Here is a 25,523-nt window from a genome sequence, read left to right on the forward strand (position 1 = left end):
TGAAACCCGAACAAATTTACGGCCTCAGCTTGAACACTGAGAAGTGCGAACTTTGTTTTTTTTTGGGACCGACTAGAGTACACAGTATAATTCAATTTTAACACAATTTCGAAAAATATGCCCCAAAATAAAAATAAAAACAAAAGAAGAACTCCTCATTTTAGGATCTCCAATCGGCGAATTTTGCCGAAAAAAATTGCTCGACGAAAAAATTGAGGAGCTTGAAAAAATCTCGGATGTCACTGACAAACTAGACGCCAATTTTGGTTTTTACGACCTGAAAAATTGCTTTAGCACGCCAAAACTCTTTGGAACGCTACGATAGTTTTCTAAAAATTTCGTTATGCAACGTCACTAATGTGAAAAGGGATGATAACCAGTTTTCACAAGCAGTTCTCCCGATAGCCAAAGGTGGCTACGGCGTTTCTTCCGCTCGTCTACTCGCTTTACCCGCTTTCATAGCCTCAGCAGTAGGAGCAGGTCTCAGCAGAATTCGACCTGTACAAAGCATAATGTCCTTCCCGAACGGATCAGCAGCAGATCCTGGTAAAGTAGTTCCTCAAATTTTTTAAAGATTTTGTTTGTAAGTCGAATGGCAGTGCATGAATTATTTTTCTGAAATCGCTTAGTAAGCTGATAAACCTCATTGGAGATGGCAAAATACCCGAACCCCTAAGACCTTTCTTTTTTGGCGCAGAGCTTATCGCCCTCATAAAGATAGACAGAGGGATGAGACCGATTGCCATAGGCAACACGCTGAGCCGGAATTGTACTCGCTAAATGGAACGCGCTAAATGGAAGCAAAGCACTCTCCGAGCGACAAAATTTTTTCGGAAATGTACAGGTAGGATGCGGTACCAATTGAGAAGCAGAAATAGCTGCACACTCATTTCGAAACCTAATTGAACACGACGACAATTCAAAAAGCATTGTTCTTTTAAAACTAGATTTTAAAAATGCCTTTAACTCTCTAAATAGAAATAGAATGCTGAGTCATGTTTATTCAAATTTACAAATTTACGGCCTCAGCTTGAACACTGAGAAGTGCGAACTTTGTTTTTTTTTGGGACCGACTAGAGTATACAGTATAATTCAATTTTAACACAATTTTGAAAAATATGCCCCAAAATAAAAATAAAAACAAAAGAAGAACTCCTCTTTTTAGGATATCCAATCGGCAAATTTTGCCGAAAAAAATTGCTCGACGAAAAAATTGAGGAGCTTGAAAAAATCTCGGATGTCACTGACAAACTAGGCGCCCATTTTGGTTTTTACCAGCTGAAAAATTGCTTTAGCATGCCAAAACTCTTTGCAACGCTACGACAGTTTTCTAAGAACTTCGTTATGCAACTTCACTGATGTGAAAAGGGATGATAACCAGTTTTCACAAGCAGTTCTCCCGATAGCCAAAGGTGGCTACGGCGTTTCTTCCGCTCGTCTACTCGCTTTACCCGCTTTCATAGCCTCAGCTGTAGGAGCAAAAATGCCTTGGGCGAATTCTTCGGCTTGGAGCAGGTGGATGGAACCTATGATGATGCGCTTAAGCGGTGGTTTGAACTTGGGAAAATTGAAATGGCTCCGGAAAACGAAATCCAAAAAAATTGGACAGAACCAATTTTTGACAGCGAAATTGCAGACTTGATTTTACGACTCGAACCAACGGACGTAAAAAGATTCAATGCGTTCCAAGTCAGATTTGGCTCCCAATGGTTGAACGTCATCCCGTGCAAAAATTTAGGGTCGAAACTGTCGAACCAACAAATCAGAATTGCAATAGGACTACTATTAGGCTCAAAAATATGCAAACGGCATGAATGCGTATGCGGAAAAGACCTTACCGAAAAGGGTTGGCATGGTCTATCTTGCCTCAAAAGTGCAGGGTGAGTCTCTAGTCATTCGATCCTGAATGCCCTTACAGAGCAGAATTTATCTTCTACTCACATTCCGTCTGTTTTAGAACCACGACACCTCTGCATGACCGGGCAGAAGCCACCAGACGGTTTGACGCTCGTTCCATGGGCTGTTGCTAAGCAGCTCTTGTGGGATGTAACAGTAGTAGACTCCTTAGCTCCTTGTAGGATTAATGCCGGGTGTGTTTGTAACCCTGGTACGGCTGCCGCTGAAAAGGAAGAACGAAAAAGTGACAAGTATAAAGATCGAGTAGATGATCGGTATCTTTTTCAACCGCTAGCTTTTGAGTTTCAGGGCGTGGCCGGCCTCAGCACTGAAATTTTTTTGAGCAAGCTTTGTAAGAACCTAAGGATATGCACTGAAGAACCCAGAGCAGGCAGCTTTTTAAAACAACGAATCCCCCTGGCAATACAGATTGCGAACGACGCTTGCGTACTCGGAACAATAAATGACGAAATAATTTTCGACATTTTTTTTATTTGTAACACTTGTATATTATATTTTCTCTTGTCGAGTTGCGTGTTCTTATTGAAGAAACTTCACCCGTATCGATTTTAATTGTAAGGACACCAACACTTGTCATCTTCTTTGATCATTATCACTTCCATATCTAGAAAATTTTAAGGATTTTGACAGGAATACGTGATGAAGGGACTCCTGACTGTAACCTCGGTTACTATGATACTTTTGACTTTCTAAATACCCTAAAAAGAGGACAAAAAATAAAAGAAAAAACAGAAGAAAAAAAGAAAAAAAAGTAGAAAAGGTTGGATTGTTTTTTTTCAGATTCAATGGCTTGAGCAATGAAGAAGCCGAGTGAATCGAAGCAGTTCAAACACCTGGCAAAGTAAGTAGGTGTCCTCTTTTGTTTCATTTTTGACATTTTTATATTGAGTTTGATTGTTTTTCTCAGTTTCTCTGGAAATTGTATAATTAACAGCGCCCTGCGCAGCATTAAATTGTGAGTATTTTCATTTTAGATCGGAAACGCAGCATCGAAGGTAGATCAAAAAACCATTGGTTATTTTTAAAGTATTTGAGTAACTAACATCAATCATTGCCAATGGACTGAATAACCATATTCAAACCCTTCTGTGAGATCCTTTCTTACTAACGGTTGCGTTTGCATAATTTAACTACACCATAAATTTCATCTTTTTCATTCCCAGGTCATCTTCGCTGCCTGAAAATGCGTTGGACAATGTGTCGGCTGTTATGGCTTCTGCCAGAATGAACATGCAGGTTCCACAGTGTTCCGAGGTGCCTGAAAATTTGCCGCCATTGAATGGGCATATTAGAGTCGGCAGTAACTATAGCAGTGGCGGGGAGAGCTGTTCAAGCAACAGGAAGAATTCAATCAAAGGAAGCCATAAAGTGAAGCATTCATGGGATTCAGCAAATGGAATTGAGAGTGCAGCCGAATTCGAATGCGATGAAAACTCGACGTTTGAGGTTTGTCCGTTATGCTCAACACGGTACAGAATTTCTTCAGGGTACAATAAATTGCATCCAAGAAGATTTTTCATGCAATTTTTTTTACACATTGGAACGATGGTGATATTTATACGTTTGGGTACGTGACATCACGCCAACGATACTTTGTATCCTTGTCTCCACTAAAGTTTGTGTTAGTGATCATAAATGAGGCTAGTGATACAAATGCGTTGATATTGGTAACATTTAGCGGAATCGCGTCTCTATTTTATTTGCAAGGGTTTTCGCTCGAAGCATCTTTTGTCATCGAAGACCTGAGAGTAGTATTAGTAGTTGAGGATTTTAGGAAGATTTTCTCCCAAGAGTTTGCGAGTCCCATTACTTATATATTAACAACGTTACGGTGGAAAACGAACCCTCTTTTTGTTTCTAACCTTACTTGCAAATAAAAGCTTTCGTTAAAAGTGTTCACTTCTGTGCCTTTCTTCTATAATCACCATAAGTAGCATTGGAAATTTCATAGCATCTGTACTCGGCTTTATTTGTGGCCAGAGTTTGTGCTGAAATAAGCGTCAGTGGCTGAGTGGTTAGTGCGTGAGTCCGAGATGTTGCCGATTTTACTAATTCGAGGCTTATTTGTATTTTTCTTATTTTAAAAACTAGAGCAGCATTTTGTCGTGTTCTCGCTAGTTTTTGCGAATTTGCTGGCAAAGTAAACGCAGTAAAGTTGGCTTAACGATTTTTTATCAAGTTGATGTCTGTACTTTTTGTAGTGCTTGATGACAATGTTGTATAATATTTTTGTTTATGAAAAATTTTCATCGGTTTTGTTAGGTCTGTTATTGTTGACTACGTGTTCGTCTTTACTGTGTTGGCTTGTTTTCTCATTACAGGTATGAACTTCGATGGAAAGGTCATATTTGGTAGAAATCAAGGGTAATACGATAATTATAAGTAAGCAAAACCTTCACGTTTCAAGTTGAACAGGTTGAGAAAAGCATCCAAGTTTTCTACGTCTCAAAGGAAATTGAACGCATCCTGCAAAGTTTTCTGTTGTTAACGCATGTGGTTTGCTGTTATTTTACTGTGTCGATTTGTCAAGGTACAATATCAGTTTGGAAATATTTCAAAGAATCCGTTTGACGGATAAACTGCACAGTAAATGCCAGCTACAACAGTCAGCTACGTTTGTTGAATCTGCTATCACGTTTTCCTTAAATGATTGATAAACTTTTGGGCATCGAAATGAAAAATGAAGCTGAACGTGTCAAATTTATCTTAATGTTAAGTTGAGCGGTATATTATAGTGACCTCATGTCAGTGTTGCTAACAGTGAGAACCAGATAGGTGAAAGTCTTCTTAAATTCTTTCTGCATGTATCCCAAATCAATTTCATCAATCGAAGAAAAGTAAAAATATAACAGTAGGCCAGGCAATTTCCTTGAAACCGTCCCTGTACCAAAGTTACTCCCCTTTGACAGCTCTTCACCTTTACTCAACTCCTACGTCAGTAGATTAGATTGAACCATCCCCAATGAACCCTCATTTCTACACCCCTCACGACACCACCAACCTCTTCAAATGGCTTCAAAAACCGCACCAAACTCACTACACTTTCACTCTCGAGTGCTTCAACGGCCCTCACGACTCCAACCAGCTCTTCAGTTGTGCCTAAAACACATCACACTTTCTTAAATTTCACTCTGGTCCAATCCAATCGAAGCTTCTGCCTGCCCCAGGTTGGACCAATCCTCAAGCAAATTAGTTGAGCTCGTTCCTGATGACCAGTGTCGACTCAACACTAGCTCATAGTTCAGGCTTTAGAACCAAAACTGTTCCGCTATCTGTTGCGCAGATACGGTATAGACAAGAAAGACACCACCATCATAGCTAGCTATATATATTTGCCTGTTTGACGGCTTGGGCGTTTCACCGAAACATGTGCCGCAACTAGAGTCACCGGACGTCAGTTGCTGGAATCGGGGTCCTACCTCTACCCAGAGGCACTTGGGTAGGGGCCGCAGTGTGATACTTAGACGAGACGGCATAATAAACAGCCGTACCCTGGAATATAACCATAACTGAGACAACAAATTTTTGTATGCAGAGTTACTGAACAATCGCACAAACCGTTCCACAAGCAATGAAATCCCGTTAAAAGTTAATTCAGTGGGTGCAACGAAATTTAACAAAAAACTGATTGATTCTTCAAAATTAGGGGTTGATAAGCAACTGGCGTCTTTGAAATAGTCAGTTTTCATTAAAAGACACTGAATAACTACTAAAATTAACCTTGAGGCGAGTATACAATCAGGTACAGGAGCTACAATCATATCGAGACGCAAAACTGGCTATATCAAGAAGATGCACTGCACATAGATTTGTTCTGGAGCTGTCGATTAGATTAAAAATGCGACCATGGATTACCGGTTCGAATACAGGCTAGACAACAAATATCTTTGAATTGTTTTGTTTTAACTTATTGCAAAACCGGGAGGCGTGCTGCTGGAAAAAGCAGGCTGCGAACGGTTTTTGAGAGGCGACGAACAAAGTGAAGACTCTTATAAAGGTCGTGATGGTTTGAATGTTGATTTCCATTAGAGATCGAATCAAAAATTATTTACTCACAGTAAAGAAAATCCAATTAAAATGTGCTGATGGCGAAAAAAAAACGTGAATGACTTGTAGAAATTGGGATTTAATTTTCAGAATTCCCAGCGGAATACATAAAAACGATTTTTTGTTCCATTTTTGTTATTAAATTAAATCAGTGTGATTTAATTTAATAACAGGGGCCGCAGTGTGATACTTAGACGAAACGGCATAATAAACAGCCGTACCCTGGAATATAACCATAACTGAGACAACAAATTTTTGTATGCAGAGTTACTGAACAATCGCACAAACCGTTCCACAAGCAATGAAATCCCGTTAAAAGTTAATTCAGTGGGTGCAACGAAATTTAACAAAAAACTGATTGATTCTTCAAAATTAGGGGTTGATAAGCAACTGGCGTCTTTGAAATAGTCAGTTTTCATTAAAAGACACTGAATAACTACTAAAATTAACCTTGAGGCGAGTATACAATCAGGTACAGGAGCTACAATCATATCGAGACGCAAAACTGGCTATATCAAGAAGATGCACTGCACATAGATTTGTTCTGGAGCTGTCGATTAGATTAAAAATGCGACCATGGATTACCGGTTCGAATACAGGCTAGACAACAAATATCTTTGAATTGTTTTGTTTTAACTTATTGCAAAACCGGGAGGCGTGCTGCTGGAAAAAGCAGGCTGCGAACGGTTTTTGAGAGGCGACGAACAAAGTGAAGACTCTTATAAAGGTCGTGATGGTTTGAATGTTGATTTCCATTAGAGATCGAATCAAAAATTATTTACTCACAGTAAAGAAAATCCAATTAAAATGTGCTGATGGCGAAAAAAAAACGTGAATGACTTGTAGAAATTGGGATTTAATTTTCAGAATTCCCAGCGGAATACATAAAAACGATTTTTTGTTCCATTTTTGTTATTAAATTAAATCAGTTTTTTCGGTTTTCTTGAATTTATTGATTCTTGTTCAATTGTCTGTTGGCAATGTTATTGGTTCTCAAAAGTGGAAAGTTCGGTTTGGGCTCTCTTCGACTTGAAGTAATGTTTGATTGATGTGTATTCCATCTTCTGAGTATTTGACTACTGTTTTTAATGTATTGTTTAGTGAAAACGAAAATTTAACTTAACTAAAAACTCTTTTGGCCGACCAACCAACCCATATTATTGTGTATGAAATAGTCAGAAACTTTTCAAAAATGCCCCCATAAGCATCATTTGTGGCACATTTTCTCAAAATGTTTTTGCCGCGTTAAGTTTTTTGCAAAATTGGGTTCTTTGGGTGAATTCGGGAGATAAATGTAGTCGACCTCATAAAAGGTCAATAATCACCACCCCAGAAACTCATGAGCACGCCAGTGCACAAATCAATTTACGAAATACTGGATAGAAACTTGATAAAAGTTAATGCATTTGCTTAGACGGTAACTGAAGATAGCAAGGCTGGGCGTTCATTCTTCAAGATGTTCCCTTCTTTATACGAGCTGCCAATTTTGCATGCAAGTAAGTCAGAACTGCATCACTAACAATAATTGCCATAAAACTCACTTCATAATAGAGACTGACCGCTGTACTGTTTGTTCAGATTTTGCGTGTTCGCTGGTAAAAGATACAGTTCCAATGCACGGAAGAATGTTTCTCACGCCTTCATACGTTTGCTTCGTGTCCAAATTATTCAAGAAAAAAGTTAGCAAGCTCAAATTTTGCAAAAAATAAGTAGCATTTTTCTGTAGATTCGCAGACGATTCGTTGATTTGCCAGATTTGCAGACTATTCAAATATTGTTTGCATCAAAGTTTGTTTCAAAAATCACATGAAAAAAGCAGTAATAAAATTCAACTAATAAACTTTCTAAAATGAATTGTGTTAATTCTTCTACTGTGCTTCAAACCGGGGAAGATGTTATAACTGTTTTCATTAGTACGCAATCAGATTGTCCGAAGTTCTCTCAGTGACGAAGGAGAGATCTGCTTTTGTGGTTCCGAACGCAATCAAAGTGGTTACTCAAGTCCAAAAATTCACCTTCGGATCGCTATTCCGTCGCCACACCACGTTCAAGGTACGCGATTGAAAATTGTTATAGGAATCAGAATCATAAATATAGTGTCAGTTTCGAAAAATTTAGAAACGCGCAAAAATGAGAAAAGCTGGAAACCTTTTCACCTTTTTTGGAACTGAAGTAGTATAGCTAAACAATTTCAAAAAAATCGCGAGCTTGAATCATTTCTGAGAATTTAAACAAATAATTCTTTCGTTTTAGATTCTGACAATTCTGTGGGGTCGAAACACTTCTCAGAAAGTATCGATTGACTGTGACCAATTATCTCTGTGCTCATTGGCCAACGAGCACAGCAACAACGACATGTCCAATCAATCACAAAATGACAATGAAAGCAGACCACACGACAATGACTTGAGTCAAGCTACGACAGGCAGTAATGCGGATTCTTCGTTCTTAGAGGACGAGCTTTGCGGAACAGGTAAAATTAGAAATTCAACTCTTATCCCAAATTCGACTTTTATCCCAAAGTACTACCAAGAAATTAGTTTTTGTAATAAATCAAGTTTTTTTGAAAAACCTATAGATGTTCAACAAATGATGTCATGGAAAACATTGTTTTGTTTATCTTTGATTTTGATTTTTAGATGACAAGAATAATAATCTGAGTCAACCGGGAGCATCGAAGGGCTCTGGAATTGTAAAATGTGGCGAAGCGGAGTCTTTATATGCAGACGGAACAAAAGTGAGCGAGGGTAGCAAGCTCTTTTTTAGCGCGAGCACGGATGACGAAGGACAGCAATCAGCTTTAAATGGTGCAAATTATGCTGCTAAAGTGAGTTATTTTGACTTGTTACACTGTTTGATCAATCGTTCGAATAATCGGAGTATCATGACACTATATAAAAAGTGCGAATCAAAAACGCGTAATTTGAAAGCGGCGATAAGAAACGAAGTTTTCGCCCATTCGGAAAATTTACAACCGTTTTGTTTCAAGATTCGTACTGAGAATAGATGTTTCACTGCACGAATATTGAGCTAACGATAATTCGAAATGTGTGTTGTAACTTCTAACCTACCAGAATGGAGCTTTGGAAAATAAAGTCAAGAAATTCATGCCGAAACAATTTTTAGAAGAGTATAGAATATTTTTCTTGGCCTTCTTCAGACGACGATGTTGACAAGTTTTTCCATGTGTTGACGCTTGCGATTAGCAAGCAAAATCAAACTGGAATATATACTTTTTTTTGGGTTAACAACTTGTTCAACAGAATCATTTGTATCTTGGTTCATAATGAATTCAAACTTCTATGAGTGTCAGACACTTGGAGGTGAAGAATACGCTTGGGACGCCTAAGGTCATGGGTTTTAATTTGGGCAACTTTTTTCACACTGGTAATATCTTTTATTAAAAGATATTGGCCTATAGTTTGTCAGCTTTTGTTTTGTCGGCTTAGTTGTCACACCTGTGGAATTGATTTTGTTGTACGTAATTTTCAATGTTGCTTTTAGTATTTTGAAACATCCTCCAATTGTTTATTTTACCAGCCTTGACTTCTTAAATTTTTCTGTTTTTGTTTTTTATCCGCTTAATGACTTAGTTTTGAGTCGTTTCAAGGGAAACAAAATTTTAACTTTTCCTTCCGCATTTTTCAAATTGGTTTTGTTTACCAATCGTTGTGTTGAATTTTCTTTTTTTGATTTTGGTTATTGTAAAAAAATTTGGGTTTTTCTCAGAAACTTCTGATTTTCAAAAAAGGGTATCAATTAAAAGGCCGTCTACCTCCGTGGGGGAATATTTCACCTATACTTTTTATTTTTTTTTAGTTTGCTCAAAATCTGAGTGTTTGTTTTCAATAAATAGAAAGGCCGCCTACCTCCGTGGGGGAATATCTCACCCATACTTTTGATTTCTTTTCAGTTTGCTCAAAATCTGAGTTTTTGTTTTCAATAAGTAGAATGTTTCCGAAACGCTCCCTGCATTAGTGTCAATGTCCAAGTTTTTTTACACATAAAGTTATGGCCCTCGGAATAATCAGATTCTTGATTTTTGACCGTTTCTTAAAACTTTTTGAATATTCTCGCGAAATACCCTCCCAAATTAAATATTTCGAGTTTAACGGAAAGTACAGGTTGAGTGATACCATTCTGCATAAGCAGCTGCGTCCTCTTTTTTATGCATAAAGCTATGATTCTCGGAAAAGTCAAATTTTTGATTTGGACCGTTTTTTGGACTTTTCTCGCTAACTACCCTGTCAAATCTGATATCATAGGTGAAATCGCACAAACATGTTGTTGAAAGCCTACCCTTATAAATGGCTATGTCCAGTTTGTATAACAAAAACGTTATTGCGTGCAAGCAAATCGAAGTTTTGAAACACTGAGTTTTTTGCAAACTTTATTAGACAGTTTTTTGCAAACTTTGCCAATTCTCCGGTATTCTTCAATCGATAAACCCGGTTTTGGGAGTTTTCTCTTTTTAACCGGCCTCAACCTGCTCTTTGCAGGAAAAAAACCTGGATTTTGGAAATTCTTTTGACCGTTTTTTAGAACTTTTGACCGTTTTTGGAAAGTTTTTGATTTTTCTTAAATTTTACACGAAAAAATCTGAGATGAAAAGTTCGAAAGAAAGAACCGATTGCGATAGTGGTTTCTGTAGAAGCAGCGGCTCCTTATTTTTTTTCTAAGAAAAATGTTATCTCCTTGGGAAAATTGATATTCTCAATTTTTTTTTTACTCCTCTCACTTATTTTGATAGAAACAACTATGGTTTTGGGCAAGGTGTAAATTTTGAAATCACTTTTTTGTGCCGCATCAGTATAGCAAATTCATTCAATATCAAACACATATCTCCAGCTTCAGCTGGACCCCTAGTTGTTTTTAATCTACACATACGAACATTTTGGTTCACCTAGTTTTTTGTGTTGTATCGCAAGTGGTGCAAAGCTCCGCTTCGCCGCTGTGTAAATTGAACTTTCATTTTCAGTCATCTCTTCTTGATGATGGCAGGATGAGTGGGTCATCGTACCACCTGACTGCAACAGTGAGGTACAGACCGAATTCTGCCAAATCAGCCACTGAACCCGATCAACTGATCGCTCCCGATTTAGGTAAAGTGATATCTGTCGTGATGAACCGAGCAAACGCTTATTAAGAATAAACGTAGTCAGTACTTTTATATAGGTCTTGCTGATTTTCTTTTTTTTTTTCAGGAAAAAGTCTTATAATTTGTTCACGCTCAATTTTGATTTTTCGTGGTTTGACTGGTGATTTCTTTTTAAGTTCAGCGCATTTCCATCGTTAAAAGGAAGGCAAACTCCACTATCGAACAGCAAAATTGTAAAGGTCACGAAAAACGTGATCAACTTATAATTTCGAAAATGGAAATTAATTATCAGATTTCCCCACGAAATAAAAGTTTTACCTATTGATCCAGTTTTCTCAAATTTGGTTCATTTTAACAAAAAAGTGTGCATCATAAATTGATCTACAAATTTAAAGGGCTTTAAGGCCATCTATTTTTCTTCGAAATTTAAAAGTCTTTTTTTTTTCAGTTTCCTTGCGTTCATTAGTATTTTCCAACTCTCAGTTGGCTATGTTTATACTACAAGTTCAGTTTTTTTTTCAGAAGCTCCGCTCAATCTCAGAGGCGGATTTAAAGGTCGAGCATATAAAGTTTGGGCCAAATTTTTACTTATACATATTGCCTCGAAAATTCAATTTGCTCGACCTTAAAAAAGATGACAAAATAATCGAAAATCCGCTCCTTGACTCTCTTGTTGAGTTTACTCTCTTTTGGTTTCTTTTAATCCTTCAACCTTACTGAAATCAAGTTCAGACATTTGATGCACAAGATAGCATCAACAGGTGGGTTGATGAGATGTTAATCTTGAACCGCTGTTGTGCCTCTGATTTGTGCTAAATTACAAGTTTTGTTCTCTTTTTCTGAATCAGTGTTGTTTTGTGTAAAGCGACTAGCACGGATTTATGGTTGTTTATAAATAATGTTTTAAAAATGTTGAGGTCAAGGTCTCTAAAAATGTCTCGGAGCTATGGTTTGTCGAAAAGGAATAGCGTTAGTTTTTTTTTTCAGGGAATCGTGAGGTAGATTTAGTGAGGCGGAATAGTTCAATAATAAACCAAAACTCAAACCACCACCCGACGTTGCAAGACGATTACAAAAGCACCGCGAATCGACACAGCAGACTGAATTCTACCGAAGTGGTAATGAATAACAGATATTCTCCTAGAAAGGCAAGGAAGGGGGTCAGGGCAGTGACGAAAGAGAGCGAGACAACGGGAACAGTGGAGGGCGGTGTGCGAGTTGTAACGGTTTACAAGTGCCAAAACTGCGAGAAGTAGGTGGAGTTGCTTTTATAGATAATGCCGAGAGCGTTTTAGCTTAAATAGTGTTTTTGAACACCGTTTTTACAGTATTAAATAAGTATTAATCTGAAAACTGAAACCGCATTGAGCAATTTTAGTGAGGTTTTAATGAGGCCTTGACCGAAAAGGATATTGCCAACAATACTAGAATCAACTAGAATTCAAAAGTTAAAAGGAAGGCAAACTTCACTATCGAACAGCGAAAGTGTAAAGGTTACGAAAAACGTCATCGACTTCTAATTTCGAAAATTAATTATTAGATTTCTTAGCGAAATAGTTTTACGTATTCATCCAGTTTTCTCAAATTGGGTTTTTTTCCTAAAATTGTTCTAAAACCTGAAAGAGCTTTAAGGCTATCTATTTTTCTCGTGGAATTTCGGCAGTTGAGAAAAACAAATCAGTTTTTTTTTCCTCCAGACAAATTTCGACTTTTTAACTAGCCATTTTCGAGATATATTTTTTTAAAGTCGAAAATTATAATTGCTTTGAGCTCCAATTTGAAAAAGACATTTCATCTATGATTATTTTTCGGGTTTAAAGATTGCCAATTTGGGATAAATAAGGCGCGATATATTTTGTGTTATTAACGCGTAAGTGGAGTTTTAATCTGTCTTAGAAATCGTTCCAAATTAAGTTGAGGCATACTGTTTAATCTATTTAATACTTAGCTAAATGCGAAATGTATTACGTTTTACTTAACATAACGTGCGGAGTGATAATTTTGGCAAAAAAACCTGAAAAAAAAAACGTTTCAATTTTCTCTAAAGTGAACACTACTCCATAGACTTCAAAGAGCAGTCGGAATATTTAGGGCTTGTTATTCAGACATTCGAAGAAAAGGAATATTTAAGAACGCGAATTATTTACGCCTGGCGAATTATCCCGCTCAACAAAGTCGTTCCAAATTGAATTGAGGCTAGCTAATCGGTCGTATTGTGTTCATACGAATCAAATTTTCATTGTTGATCTTTGATATTGTCCAAATTTTATGTTTTTTCAATATTTTCTTATCAAAAACTATTCGATATGGGGTAAGGGTCAGTCGGAACGTTCAGGGCTTTGCCCTGGTATACGAGCAGTCTTGCTGTTTAGAGTTTCGAAGATAAAGGAATATTTAAGACCGCGAATTATTTATGCGTGGCGAATTATCTCGCTCAACAAAATCGTTCCAAATGAATTGAGGCTAGCTAATCGGTCGTATTGAATTCGTACGAATTAAATTTTCTATGTTGATCTTTGATATTGTGCTGGTTTATGGTGGTTCAGTATTTTTTAACCCAAAAACTATTCGATATGGAGTAAGGGGCAGTCGGAACATTCAGGGCTTTGCCCTGATATACGAGCAGTCTTGTTAGGCTTTCAAGAAAACTGCATCTCTTGAAAAAAAATTAACAATTCTTCTGTTTCAGTGCCAACAACAGCAAAAATAGCAGTAGTAATATTGGTTCGGCATCTCTGGACCCCCTTATATACCTTTTGGTGATGTTGCTCCTCTTCTTGACCACTGTCTCTGCCTACTTCACACACAATCTGTACCTGGTACACCTAAGAAGAAGTGCCCTGGACGAAAGTGTCTCTAGGTACCAGCTGTTGTCCGCTAAAATAGAACTTCATTTGTAAATGTCGATTTCTGATTCAAGCAAGAAAATAAGAAAATCTTTTTAAGGGCTTAAAATGTAGCGCTGAACTCTTTTTGTGGTCCCGTAAATAATAAGACAAGTTAATGATTACTGCCAAACTTTGAAGTTTCATGTCTCTCAGAGCATTTTATGCGCAATGAGTGTTACATTAGTTAAAGTACAAGATCAAAGTTGCATCTTAACTCTGGTCTGATACTGCCTTAGATTTCTTTCTGGAATGGATTTGGAACATCTTGACGCTCAATCGGCTCCTGTGGAAGATGAGTTTGCTAGTCTGGACATGAGGGAAAAAGTGCAATTGATGATGAGTCAATCATGTGCAATCAATCAAGCTAATTATGATCAGTTTGCTCAGATCGTGCAGACCAATAATCAACTTCTTAACAATGTTAGTGTTTGTGTTAATAATGACGTAATATTTTGAACAGCTACTAATGTAAAACAGTGAAGCATTTTCGCAACTAACATAAACCGTCGAAATTGTTCTGGGTTGTGATTGCAAGTGGTTTGTAATCAGAAATCAAACTTTTTTCCTTCAACAAAATTTAACAAATTTGACTAAGATGTGGTGACCGTAAAAAGTGGTGTCATACTCAGTTTCAGTATCACGAAATTTGAAATTAATTAACAGTTTTAATGAATTATTGGTGCTATTTTTGTTGATATAGTCTCAACTTAAGGTGATAATTATTTAGTTGTGATTAAAAATCGATGAACGTAGCGAAAACTCTTATAAAGGTCGTGATTGTTTTTTTTGAGGAAAAAGTGACATCAGATCGTGATTTTTCCTTGTTGATTTTTGATTTCTTACGCTAGTTGTTTTTTTTAGCTAACTCTCTTTCCAATAACAAAAGTTTACGCTGCACGAAAAAAAGTAATTGAATCCTAATTTCAACCGATTGTTTAACTTTCTAGATTTACAAGCCGAATAAAATTTTACTGATTTATCCACTTTCCTCAAATCAGCTCAAGGAAATATTATGATTGCAATTTTTTTAAAACTGACAAGCATCAATTGTTCTGATACAGTGCTGATTTAATTTATCCGGACAAAACGAACAAAATGGGAAACTTTAAACGCGTTTTTCTCAAATTTGGTTGATTTTAGAACAAGAAAAGATTTTGTGTTTGGTATAGTAAAAATGGCATTTTTTGGCTATCAAGCAAAACTTTGTTTAATCAAACAGATTTTTGAAGAAATAGGTCTTGGTGATTTTTTTAGGAAAAAGTTTTAAAAGGCTCTAATAACTACAGATTTGCATTCATACAATTTGATGCATTTGGGTATATAAGCACTTTTTGAGTTCAATTGAAATTCATCTGCTGAAAGTCACATAAATAGCACTCTCCAAATACGAACGTGGAAATGGCGGGAAAAAAACGTGAACGATTTCTAGTTTCGAAAGCGGAATATAATTTAAAGATTTCCAGCTGAATAAAAACTTTACCTGTTGATCCAGTTTTCTCAAGTTGGTTTAAGGTTATCAAAAAAGCACTAGTCATAAATCGTTCTAGAAATTCAAAGAGCTTAAAGGATCTATTTTTTCTTTGAAATTCGAAATTTGAGATTTTTTTCAACAAAGTCAGTGTTTTTTTTTTCATGTTTACTTGCGTTCATGACCCTTTTCCAATCTTCGATTGGTTATGTTTGACTAAGAGAAGCCAAAATGTCCCAAAGATAAATTGCACCATATTAATTCTGGTGAAGTTCTGAGCAACTTTTATTCACCTCACTTTTTGTCTAATGTTAACCCAAATTGAGAAAAATGCGTTTAAAGATTCAGATTTTGTTAGTTTTGTCCAGATCGTTTTAATGAGCACTGTAAACAAACCTTTGTTCATTAGCCTCATGTTTTTGTTTTCAGATTCAGCAGTCGTTGGATCAAGCTTTTTCTCGGTTCTCGAATCAATCAGATATTTCTCGCTTGAATGCGCTTCTGGAACAAATTCGCGCGGACGGTGGAGCAAATTAACTAAGGATTATACTTATGGATAAAATGGGTTCAGATACATATCAAGCTGTTTTTTTTCCTGGAATTATTGTCAACAAAAGAAGGGATGATCATTTCAGAATTGCCTGGAAATCGAAGATGTGATTCTTCCTTTATTCGCCAAGTAGATTGATATTTATTTTCTTTTCTGATGCCTATGTATTTAGCTTAAATTTTCATAATCATGCTTGTTCACGCAGCGCGTTGATTGCTAATCTTGATATTTAAAATTTGGAAAAGTTTGTCATTTGATAATTACGTTATTACGTGTATTTTTATCCGCATTTATTTGTGCATATGTGCTTAGTACCCACAGAGTCGGGTATTTTGGTAGTATAAATCCAGCCTACTAAAATGTGGAAAAAAAACCTCAAAAGACACTGATGAAATTTGTTTTTGAAACCGAGGAAATTCCATTCAAGATTCTCAATAGAATATATTTATTGAGTGTCTGTAAACCGGAGAAATGATAGCTGTGATGAGAAACGTTCAATGTGTGAGCAAAGCAATAGGTAGAAACTCAGTTGAAAGATTTGTTATAAGATAGAAATATCTTTTATTTTTTAATCAAAAGATTCTTTGGACGTATGGATTTTATGGACGTGGCTTCCTTGTACATGACAGAGATCTGTCGATAAATTTATCAAGTTTTTTCGTTAGAGCATTATTAGCTATAAACTTGAAAACGTTAAATTTTTTATGTACTCTCCAATTTTGACTGTGTTTATTGCTTTATTGTGTACTACTATGATAGAATGGACCAACAAAAAAGCAACTATGATAGACAGGTCCCTATGATAGAGTGGTCCCAAAAAGCAACTATGATAGACAGGTCCCTGATAGACAGGTTCTAATTTTGAAAATTAATTTATGTATAAATTATTCATTATAGAAGAAGAATTAATTTCTCGATGTTACTTATTTTTTTATCAGATGAAATAACTCTAAATACATCAGTAACAAAGAGCGAACGGCTAACGGATCCATAAGGGTTGCCAAGTGCTGCCCTGAATTTGTTTGAAATCAATTTAGATACAACAGTATACACAAATAAGCAAGCATAAATGCAACAGTTGGCGATAAAGATCTTGCAAATGCCAAAAAAAAATGCATAAAAAAGGGTATGTGGCACCGTCTCAACAAGTTGTGCACCTACTGAACAATATGTGGTTCGATTTGAAGGAGATTAGCTTTATTGTAGTATAAAAAAATCTGGCGTATTATGTTGAGTCAGAAACCATTCAGATTAAAAATTGTAATTACTTTATTGTTTATATCAAGGAACATGCTCGCTTCAAATTTTTTTACGGTTTAACAAGCATAATTCAGACGGTTTATTTGTCATCAAAACGCAATTTTGGCGATTTTTTGAATTTTTTAAAATGTTGAGGGGGAGGTTTTAGGAGAAAAGAAATATGAAATTTGTTTGAAAATATACTGCGAAATCTTTCGGAATTGCGAAATCATAATTGTTAAACGATTTCAGAGACGTAGGTGTCTTATTGTCATGGGAACTGGTTATTTTCTTGAGACCGCTCTATCATAATAGTAGTACATATTATTGTACTGATTATTTCAACTCAAATAAATTGGTTTGCCGAAATGTCTTCAAGTTGCACCTCCAATTTTTCTTAAATTTTATCTTGAAATAGACTTAATTTTTTCACTGCATCCTGAAAATACTAATTTCTTTGAAATCAATTAATATACAACAGTTTACACAAATAAGCAAGCATAAATGCAACAGTTGGCGATAAAGATCTTGCGAATGCCAAAAAAATGCATAAAAAAGGGTATGTGGCACCATCTTGCGCAAACTTTTGAGACATAATCTTTTTATGTAGATTTTGGAAGTGTGATTTTTGCAATACTACAAACTGTTAAACCAATCCTGCTGACAATACGTAATCCTAGCAATAATCAGGGTTGAAATGTCAAAACTGCAGATTTTCACCGGAGACTTGGTCGTAAAACTTACCAATACCTCGAAAACGTAAAAGTTTCAATGCGATCAATGCCAAAAGCTCCTGGCCAGTACTCGAATCATCATATAGGGCAAAAAAGATTAACCATGGTTTTCGATTGGAATGCAGTATTGGGGACAAAGAAGAGTTCAGTGACGTTTTCGACCACCCGAAAAGGCACATTTGTTTGCGAAGTAGTTTTCATCCGTTTTCAATAGACAGTTATGGTGAGTAGTGGTGAAGACTAGACTGCCGGGCAGTGTGGTATTATAGAGAGCTCTCGACGTTTTCCACGCATATACACAGTTGATGGCAAAACTCGACGATTCATTCGTACAGTCTGCGTCTTCTCACAGGTTGCAGCGAACTGATGCTCTTGTTTTTTGGCTCTCGCAAGGAAGAGTTTTGTTGGGACTCAAAATTCCAAATATGACTTTCTACTGTCCACTACAATTGAGAGCTTCCACTGCAGACGGCTTCAGCTGAGATAAAAATCTTCAAAATTGTTTCTCCCATAAAAAAGGATTCTCGAGTATCGATTTTTCATGAAAACCAAAACTGCAACAAAGCCACCTGATGTCTGTGGTACACTAAAATGAGCACACATAAAAGGCGTTGAAGCAATTTTCCTAAGATCTCAATTGCAATTGCAAACGTAACTTTACAAATGACTTTTAAACTTTCCTCGTGGAGTTTCAAGTCTTCAGGACAAATCTAATTGCTTCCTAACTGTCTGCCACTTTTTGCAAAATACTTTCGTGAGTCATAAAATTTTTTCGAGGATTCAAAAAATTTGCAATGGTTTGAAAACATTTTGATCCCTTTTTCTATGTTACGCTCGAGAAAGAGCCTCTGCTGCAGAAGATGAAGTAGTATGTCGGCCTTGGCATCTTCCATCCGAACAAGATGAGCAAAAACGGAAAACGTATAGCAGTGCACGATTGATACCGGCGTCACCTGATAAGTTGGAAGCTGCATGCAGTCACCCTTCATCAACAAAAAAGCACCGCCAAAAGACAGTTTTTTCAATCATGGCAAAACTAAGATACACTGTTTTCTTCAACAATTAGAACATGTAGTTTACTTCCTAAGAATTGAGGCATCCGGTCATAGTTTTTTTTGGCGTGGGCTTTATCAACGATTGCTGGAACTTCAATTTTTTGAAAAATCGATATATGCTCTCCTCGTAATTGATTTATCCACCGAGCAGCCAGAATTGTTACCGTTGAAACCAGGCCACAACCTGCTTTTTGCAGAAAAAAGTTATGGATTTTGAAAAATCTTTTAGCCGTTGTTTAGAAACTTTTGAAGTTTGAAATTTGCACAATCAAATCTGAGATGAAAAGTTTAGTGAAAGAACTGGTTGCGTTAATTGTTCCTGCAGAAGCGGCGGTTCCTTAAATTTTTGTAAGAGAAATGAAGTCGCTTTGGGAAAATTGATTATCTCAAATTTTTTACTCCCACTTATTTTAGTACATGAACAACTAAGGTTTTGGGCAAAGTATACTGTGTAAAATTATATTTTCATTTTATGACCTGAACTTATTTTTTTGGTCTAAGGTACTAGAGGCGTCCGTCCGTACGCGAATATAGAGTGGGTGAAACGAGACGTTGACTGAAAATACCTCGAGAGTAACTGAAATTGTCATGCTCAGGGTATTTTGGGACATTTCTTGAAGTTCTTTCAATTTTTCTGATATCGCACTGTGTCAAGGTGGTTTCTTCAAAAAATTGTGTGAAAAAGAAATAAAAAGTCATCGAAGTGGTGTTAAATAAAATTGCTAACTGAAACGCGCAAAAACTCAAAATCATGATAAGCAAAACGATGAAAAGTTTGGATAATAATGAATAGTCATTTTAAAATGGATTATAAGTCATACAATTTTTTTTACTTGATTATACAATTTTACTTTCATGCAATTTTTCGATTATAATTGAATAAAATCCATCAAAATTGATTTTATTGTTTAGAAAAACAGTAGCATAATTACACTTGCGTCAGCACTATTTTGAACCTTCTTTCTTTCTAATGTAACTCGCAAATATAAATGTTCATTAAAAGCGTTCAATTGTTTGAAAATTTCACTGAAGCGTTGACAATTACATAACATCTGTTCTCTGCTTTTTGTGGCTTGTTTTTAGTGCCTATTAAGCGTCGGTCAATGAGTGGTTAGTGTGTGAGACTCTTAATCTTCAGGTCGCAGTTTCGAATCTGAGACCTAAATGGTTTTTTATTGATTCGAGGCTTATTACACTTGCGATAAGCAAGCGTTATTCAAACTGAAATATTTCAAAATTTTTCTTATTCCCTTTTATAGAGCTGCTTTTTGTTGCGTTCTTGCAAGTGTTTGCGAAGCGAAGCATCGCCTCTGAGTTATCCTTGCGAGCCTCTCCCCCCCCCCACCACCTCACAAGCATCAATTTTCTGATGTATCGAGGGGTTTTAGAAGGTTAAAGATGAAGACCAAATATGTTTGTCATTGCATAATTAGTTCCCATGCCAATTTTTGTAACATTCAGATAACGGGAACAAAATTTCACTAGTAATCATTTGAAGGTGGGGGAAAGGAAAAAGAGCCCCTTGCGATAAGCAAGGGTTTTTCAATCGGGTACTAGATTTTTTCCCGTAAATAACTTTGTGCACAGAATGTTCAAAATAAGAATTGGTAAATTGAAGTTTATTTCATAATGTTTATCAAATTTCTTAGCATTCCCGGCGCACTTAGCTTGAAGTTAACCAATACGCCTGGGACGTCGCAGGTCCTCGGTTCGAATCTAAGAGGGTCTGTTAATAGGAAAAATTCCGTTGCAAAAACAAATTATCGACTGATTACAAACCTGGTTCATGTATAAGATACAGTAGATTTTCGTCCAGACCTCAACAGCAGTTTTTCGTAATAAGTTGGTTGTTTGGTGTTCAAAATAAATTTTTCAAACAAATTATGCACGGATTGCTCAAAAATGGAGATGCCATGCCACAGATTGACGCCTTCTTGGTCTCAGGTCTAGCCATTTTGTAAACGTATAATTTCTGAACCAATTCATATCTAAAATTATCTGGCTTGAAAGTTATTAAAAGCTAAATGTTTGCTTGTAGCTAATGTCAACCGAAACTGATCAAAGACAAAGAGAAGCAGATTCAGAACCAGTTTTGCCGGCTTAGTTGGGTATCGTAAAATTTTCTTGCTGTTCGCTATTAACATTGAAGTTGCTTTAAGTGTTCTGATTTATTTCTGATATTAGTATTTTTACTATCCTTGACTTCGTATTTTTTTGTCTTTTTTTGCTGAAAAACTTTATTCTGCCCTAAATAATTTCGGCTTATATATTAAGGGAAATATTATTTTGATGCTCTTTTCTGGATTGCACAAAATGTTAAAAGTCTCAATAGAATATATAGTTCAATTTTTTTTATGGCAAAATTTTTTTCCAGCTTTTTCCCTATTTTTTTAAAAAAATTTTCCTTCTTAAATCTTGTTGGTTTTTTCTAATTAAAGGGTTTTGCTGATGAATTTTCGGCTTTGTAACTATTTGATTAATTTATGTTCATCTTTTTGTTTCAAAACTAGCCTTATTTATTTCGATCGAACTAGTTTTACCGATTTTTTCCTGCTTAGCGGCTTCCTTCATTTGCATCGCAAGTGATGCGAAGCTCAGCTTCACCTCTGTGTAGATATTTTGGTTTTCGCTAGCTTTTTTACAAAAGGTTTTAATTGAACAGTTTACATTTGTGATGTTTTGACTACAGACAAGATAATTAGAGATTCAAGAATGAACAAAATTGTCGCTGATTTGCCATCAACAGGAAAAGTTCTAGAGTTTACAGGATATGGAAAGTATTCTAGGGCAACCGAATTGAGAAGAAAGAAAAAAGCAAGAAAGAAAGAACGAAAGAAAGAAATTGATATCAGAGCTTTCTTAAAACACAAAAAAATAAGTGCAGTTGCTTTCACACGTTCTGGCTGATGTGCTCAATTTCCTCAAAATTCAACTGCCTCTTAAACCATTTTTTGTGGTAACTAGTTTTTTCAATTATATTTTTTGAGAAAATGTTGGTTTCTTTTCTGTCGGCTGTGGTTTTCTGTCGGCTGATTTCCATTTTTTCAAAAACAATTAATATTATCTAGTATGTTTTTCAATCAGTTTTAAACAAATCTTGGGTTTTTATTTTTTGATTAAAACAGCTATTACGATAATTGAAAGTTGTTCTGTAGCTGTTCTCTTTACCAATTCTTTTTTGATTTTTTTTCCGGTTAAACGGGTTCAGATAATGCTATATCGGCTTAGTGATTTTATATTGCGTACTTTCAAGGGCAGTTATGCTTTTGTGTGTTTCAGGAGGGATCGGCCGTAAAAAAATTGAGCTTGAAAGTTTTATTGCTTGAAAATTTCTTACGGCTAGTTTTATTTTCGATTTAACTGGGGTCGACCCAGTTTTTGCCGCCTTAGTAGCAGCTCCGTCTTTGATTCTCAATGTTTGTTAAAGCTGTTCATGAGTATTATCCATAACTATGACATCATCCTGTTTATGATCATTGTGACAAATGTATGAAATTTTTGTTGATGTAGTTTTTTTTTTACTTTTTCTTGTTATTTTTTCACTTTTTTCTTTTCAATGTCTTTAAATGCAATGTTTTAATTGCATCGCAAGTATGGCGAAGCTCCGCTGGGTTTTTACTGCTGTCTGGGTTTGTTTTCCAGATTTTTTCAAATCCCTGAGTTCTGCTAATTTTGATTGATCAATTTAGGCATATTTATTAACAAACGTAGATATTTTCTCGAAAAACTTAATGTTTTTTTTTCAGTCAGTTTATTATGATGCTTGGCAGTGTTATTGATCACCACGGCGCATCATTCACGTGTTTCGTAATTACAGTGCTGACATCACTTCTCAAAGTACTTCTGTTCCAGTGTTACAAATCAACTGATTTTGAAGTGCACAGAAACTGGCTGGCAATAACGTACACGTATTCTTATGAGCCGCAGATGTGGTACTATAGTAATGTGTCGCAATGGACTCTTGACTACCCGCCTGCCTTTGCATATTTCGAGTGGGTCCTGGCAAGATTTGCCAAATTTGCCGACCCCGGTGAGTTTATTAAGTTCCGATCATGAATCCTAAATTAAACAATGCACACATCGAAGTCGGAGCAAGTATGATAGATGGGTTCTATAAAAAATGGTTCCGAAAAATATAGATCGGTCCCTGAGGAAATTTTTATGGGCCTGAAATGATTCGACCCCCTGCCGACCCAAAGGGTCCCCCCTTTGATACTTTTTCAGAAATCAATTTTTGGCCGGCCGACCCTAAAATTTTTCTAAAGGCGCCTTCGGCGCCAATATATACTAACTTTGAGGGGGATCGCGCGCCAAAAAAAAGCGATTTTTTTGTCAAAATTGTTCAAAAAGTACCCAAAAATTTGCCTGCGGCGCACAAAGTTTAGCCAATATAGGGGCAAAACAGTGCTTTGGGTAGAGCTCGAAAAATCAATTTGGTCGACCTAAAAAAAAAAAAGGTCGTCAAAATTTTGGAAAATTTTTTGAAAATCCGCCCCCCCCCCCTCGAGAAAATCCTAGATCCGCCCCTGCATACTTGTGCCGTCTAATACTTACAGTTTAACAGTTGGAGCAGTTTGAGTCTCACTTTTAATTGCTAGATGCTTAGATTATTTTCTTCCCTGTTTAGAAATGCTGAACATCAACAACTTGGATTACGATTCCTGGAATACAATCGTCTTCCAGCGAACTTCAGTCGTTCTTTGTGACCTATTCTTAGCCATATTCTCTTACCTTCTCTCAACACAGCTGTTCTATGGTAACAAAACCCAAATAGTATCTTTATTCGCTGCTATTTTCACTTTTCCTGGTCTCATTTTAATTGATAATATTCACTTCCAATACAATGCATTCCTATTCGCCTTTCAGATTTTGTCTATATACTTCATCGTGAAAGAGAATTATATCAAAAGTGGCATAACGTTCGCAATACTGCTCAATTTGAAACATATATACCTCTATATATCACCTGTTTATTTCATTTTCTTGCTGAAAATTTACTGCTTCTCAAAAAGTTTCGAAACTAAGGAAGTCAGATTTCATTTTCAAAATTTCGTAAAATTGGGAATATCAGTTGTAACAGTTTTTGTGGTTTGCTTTGCGCCATTTATTTATCACTTACCTCAAGTGTTATCTCGTTTATTTCCTTTCAAACGTGGACTTACACATGCTTATTGGGCGCCCAATATTTGGGCTATTTACAATGCAATTGATGTTGTCTTGGCAAAATTAACGGGCATTAAAGAGAAGAGTGGCTTTACGTCAGGACTTGTAGATGATCACAAACATCTAATTCTGCCTCAAATAACACCTGGAATTACTTTATTTCTATCCGGATTGTCAGCTTTTCTTATTTGCTGGCTAGCTTGGAATAGATTATTATTTAGAATAACGACCGATAATCCGGAAGCAGAAAAAGAAGCATCCAAAGATGCTGGTAAAATCCATGAAGTAAACCATTCTATTTTCATTTGTTTCACAACATTAATAGCATTTTGCTCTTTTTTATTTGGATGGCATGTTCATGAGAAAGCAATTCTGCTAGTGTTGGTCCCATTTACAATCTTGGTATACATAGTTAACTGCAACCCGGTTTGGTACGATAAAACTAGCAGCAAATTAAAAAGCTTTTCAATGTTGAGAGAGCTAAATTTATCGTATATGGTCTGTCTAATTGCAGGTATCTTCTCATTGTTTCCGTTACTTGAAAATTATTTCGAAATACCGATAAAATTTTTCACTCTCGTTTTGTATTTACAAGTTTTTCTTCCTCTATTGTATTCGCCCATCAAGTCATGGTACAAAAGTGTTTGTTCCGTGTTTGTTGTTGTTTACATTTCATTGTTTATCCCTTTGTTTATTTATGTCGACGTATGGACCAAAGTTTTTATTGATTCAAAATTTGCTCCTCTCATGATGACTAGTTTGACATGTTCAATTGGATTAATTGGGTCTTTTTTGATGCTTCTGAAATTGTTTTATTCCAATCAATTGATCAAAAACTTGATAACTTCTAAAGAGAAAACACAATAACGTTAATTAAACTATACTTCCTCCTTGTTTTTTTTTGTAAATAAATAAATAAATTGAATTCCAGCAGAATCACAAGCCTCTACAAGTTTGGCTATAAAAATAGTAAAAATAGGTTCATATGAAGCTAGCAACTCTGCCTAGGGTCAGCCACATTGACTCGCCCTCACGACGCTGACCTTAATGTCTGGGTATTACAAATAGATTCATTTTTTTGAAGAAAAACCAAAGCAGATGGCGAATAGAAACTTAAACTGATTCAATTTTTTTTACGCTTATCTCATTTTTTTTAGACTATTCCGAAGGAAAGTCTCTTAATACCACCAAAGGTAGCAGTAGTCGGTATGTAACCATGAAACTGATCATATAACTTGGAAAAAGTAACAATTATCAATTTTGCTTAAAATTGCACTAACAAACTCGTTTTGGTTCTGAAACTCGAGAGTCGTATGCCACGGCTTCAGTGGTTTATGTGCACATGAAACTGCGCTGATCGTGTA

The 25,523-nt window shown here is 36.1% G+C and overlaps 2 protein-coding genes across 4 annotated transcripts; both read left to right on the plus strand.

The window, feature by feature from the left end:
* The first annotated feature begins 2,688 nt into the window (after positions 1-2,688).
* On the plus strand, positions 2,689-16,193 carry LOC134854096 (uncharacterized). 3 transcript variants are annotated; one of them, XM_063870200.1, is made up of 13 exons: positions 2,689-2,758; positions 2,892-2,912; positions 3,081-3,363; positions 7,379-7,460; positions 7,543-7,643; positions 7,879-8,016; positions 8,218-8,437; positions 8,604-8,791; positions 10,943-11,066; positions 12,050-12,314; positions 13,752-13,922; positions 14,187-14,370; positions 15,848-16,193. In XM_063870200.1, the coding sequence occupies exons 1-13, from the start codon at positions 2,715-2,717 to the stop codon at positions 15,953-15,955; spliced, it is 1,929 nt and encodes a 642-aa protein (XP_063726270.1). In that variant the 5' UTR covers positions 2,689-2,714; the 3' UTR covers positions 15,956-16,193. The 3 variants fall into 3 exon arrangements, with proteins under 3 accessions (XP_063726270.1, XP_063726271.1, XP_063726272.1); XM_063870201.1 differs by lacking the exon at positions 2,892-2,912 and adding an exon at positions 2,852-2,872 and having other exon boundaries at positions 2,696-2,758; XM_063870202.1 differs by lacking the exon at positions 2,892-2,912 and having other exon boundaries at positions 2,696-2,758.
* A 6,553-nt stretch (positions 16,194-22,746) lies between these two features.
* Positions 22,747-25,046, plus strand: LOC134854182 (uncharacterized). Its single transcript, XM_063870331.1, has 2 exons — positions 22,747-23,026; positions 23,624-25,046. The coding sequence occupies exons 1-2, from the start codon at positions 22,753-22,755 to the stop codon at positions 25,024-25,026; spliced, it is 1,677 nt and encodes a 558-aa protein (XP_063726401.1). The 5' UTR covers positions 22,747-22,752; the 3' UTR covers positions 25,027-25,046.
* The last annotated feature ends 477 nt before the right edge of the window (positions 25,047-25,523 follow it).

This window comes from Symsagittifera roscoffensis, chromosome 9, assembly GCF_963678635.1.
Source record: "Symsagittifera roscoffensis chromosome 9, txSymRosc1.1, whole genome shotgun sequence".
NCBI classification, from domain to species: Eukaryota; Metazoa; Xenacoelomorpha; order Acoela; family Convolutidae; genus Symsagittifera; species Symsagittifera roscoffensis.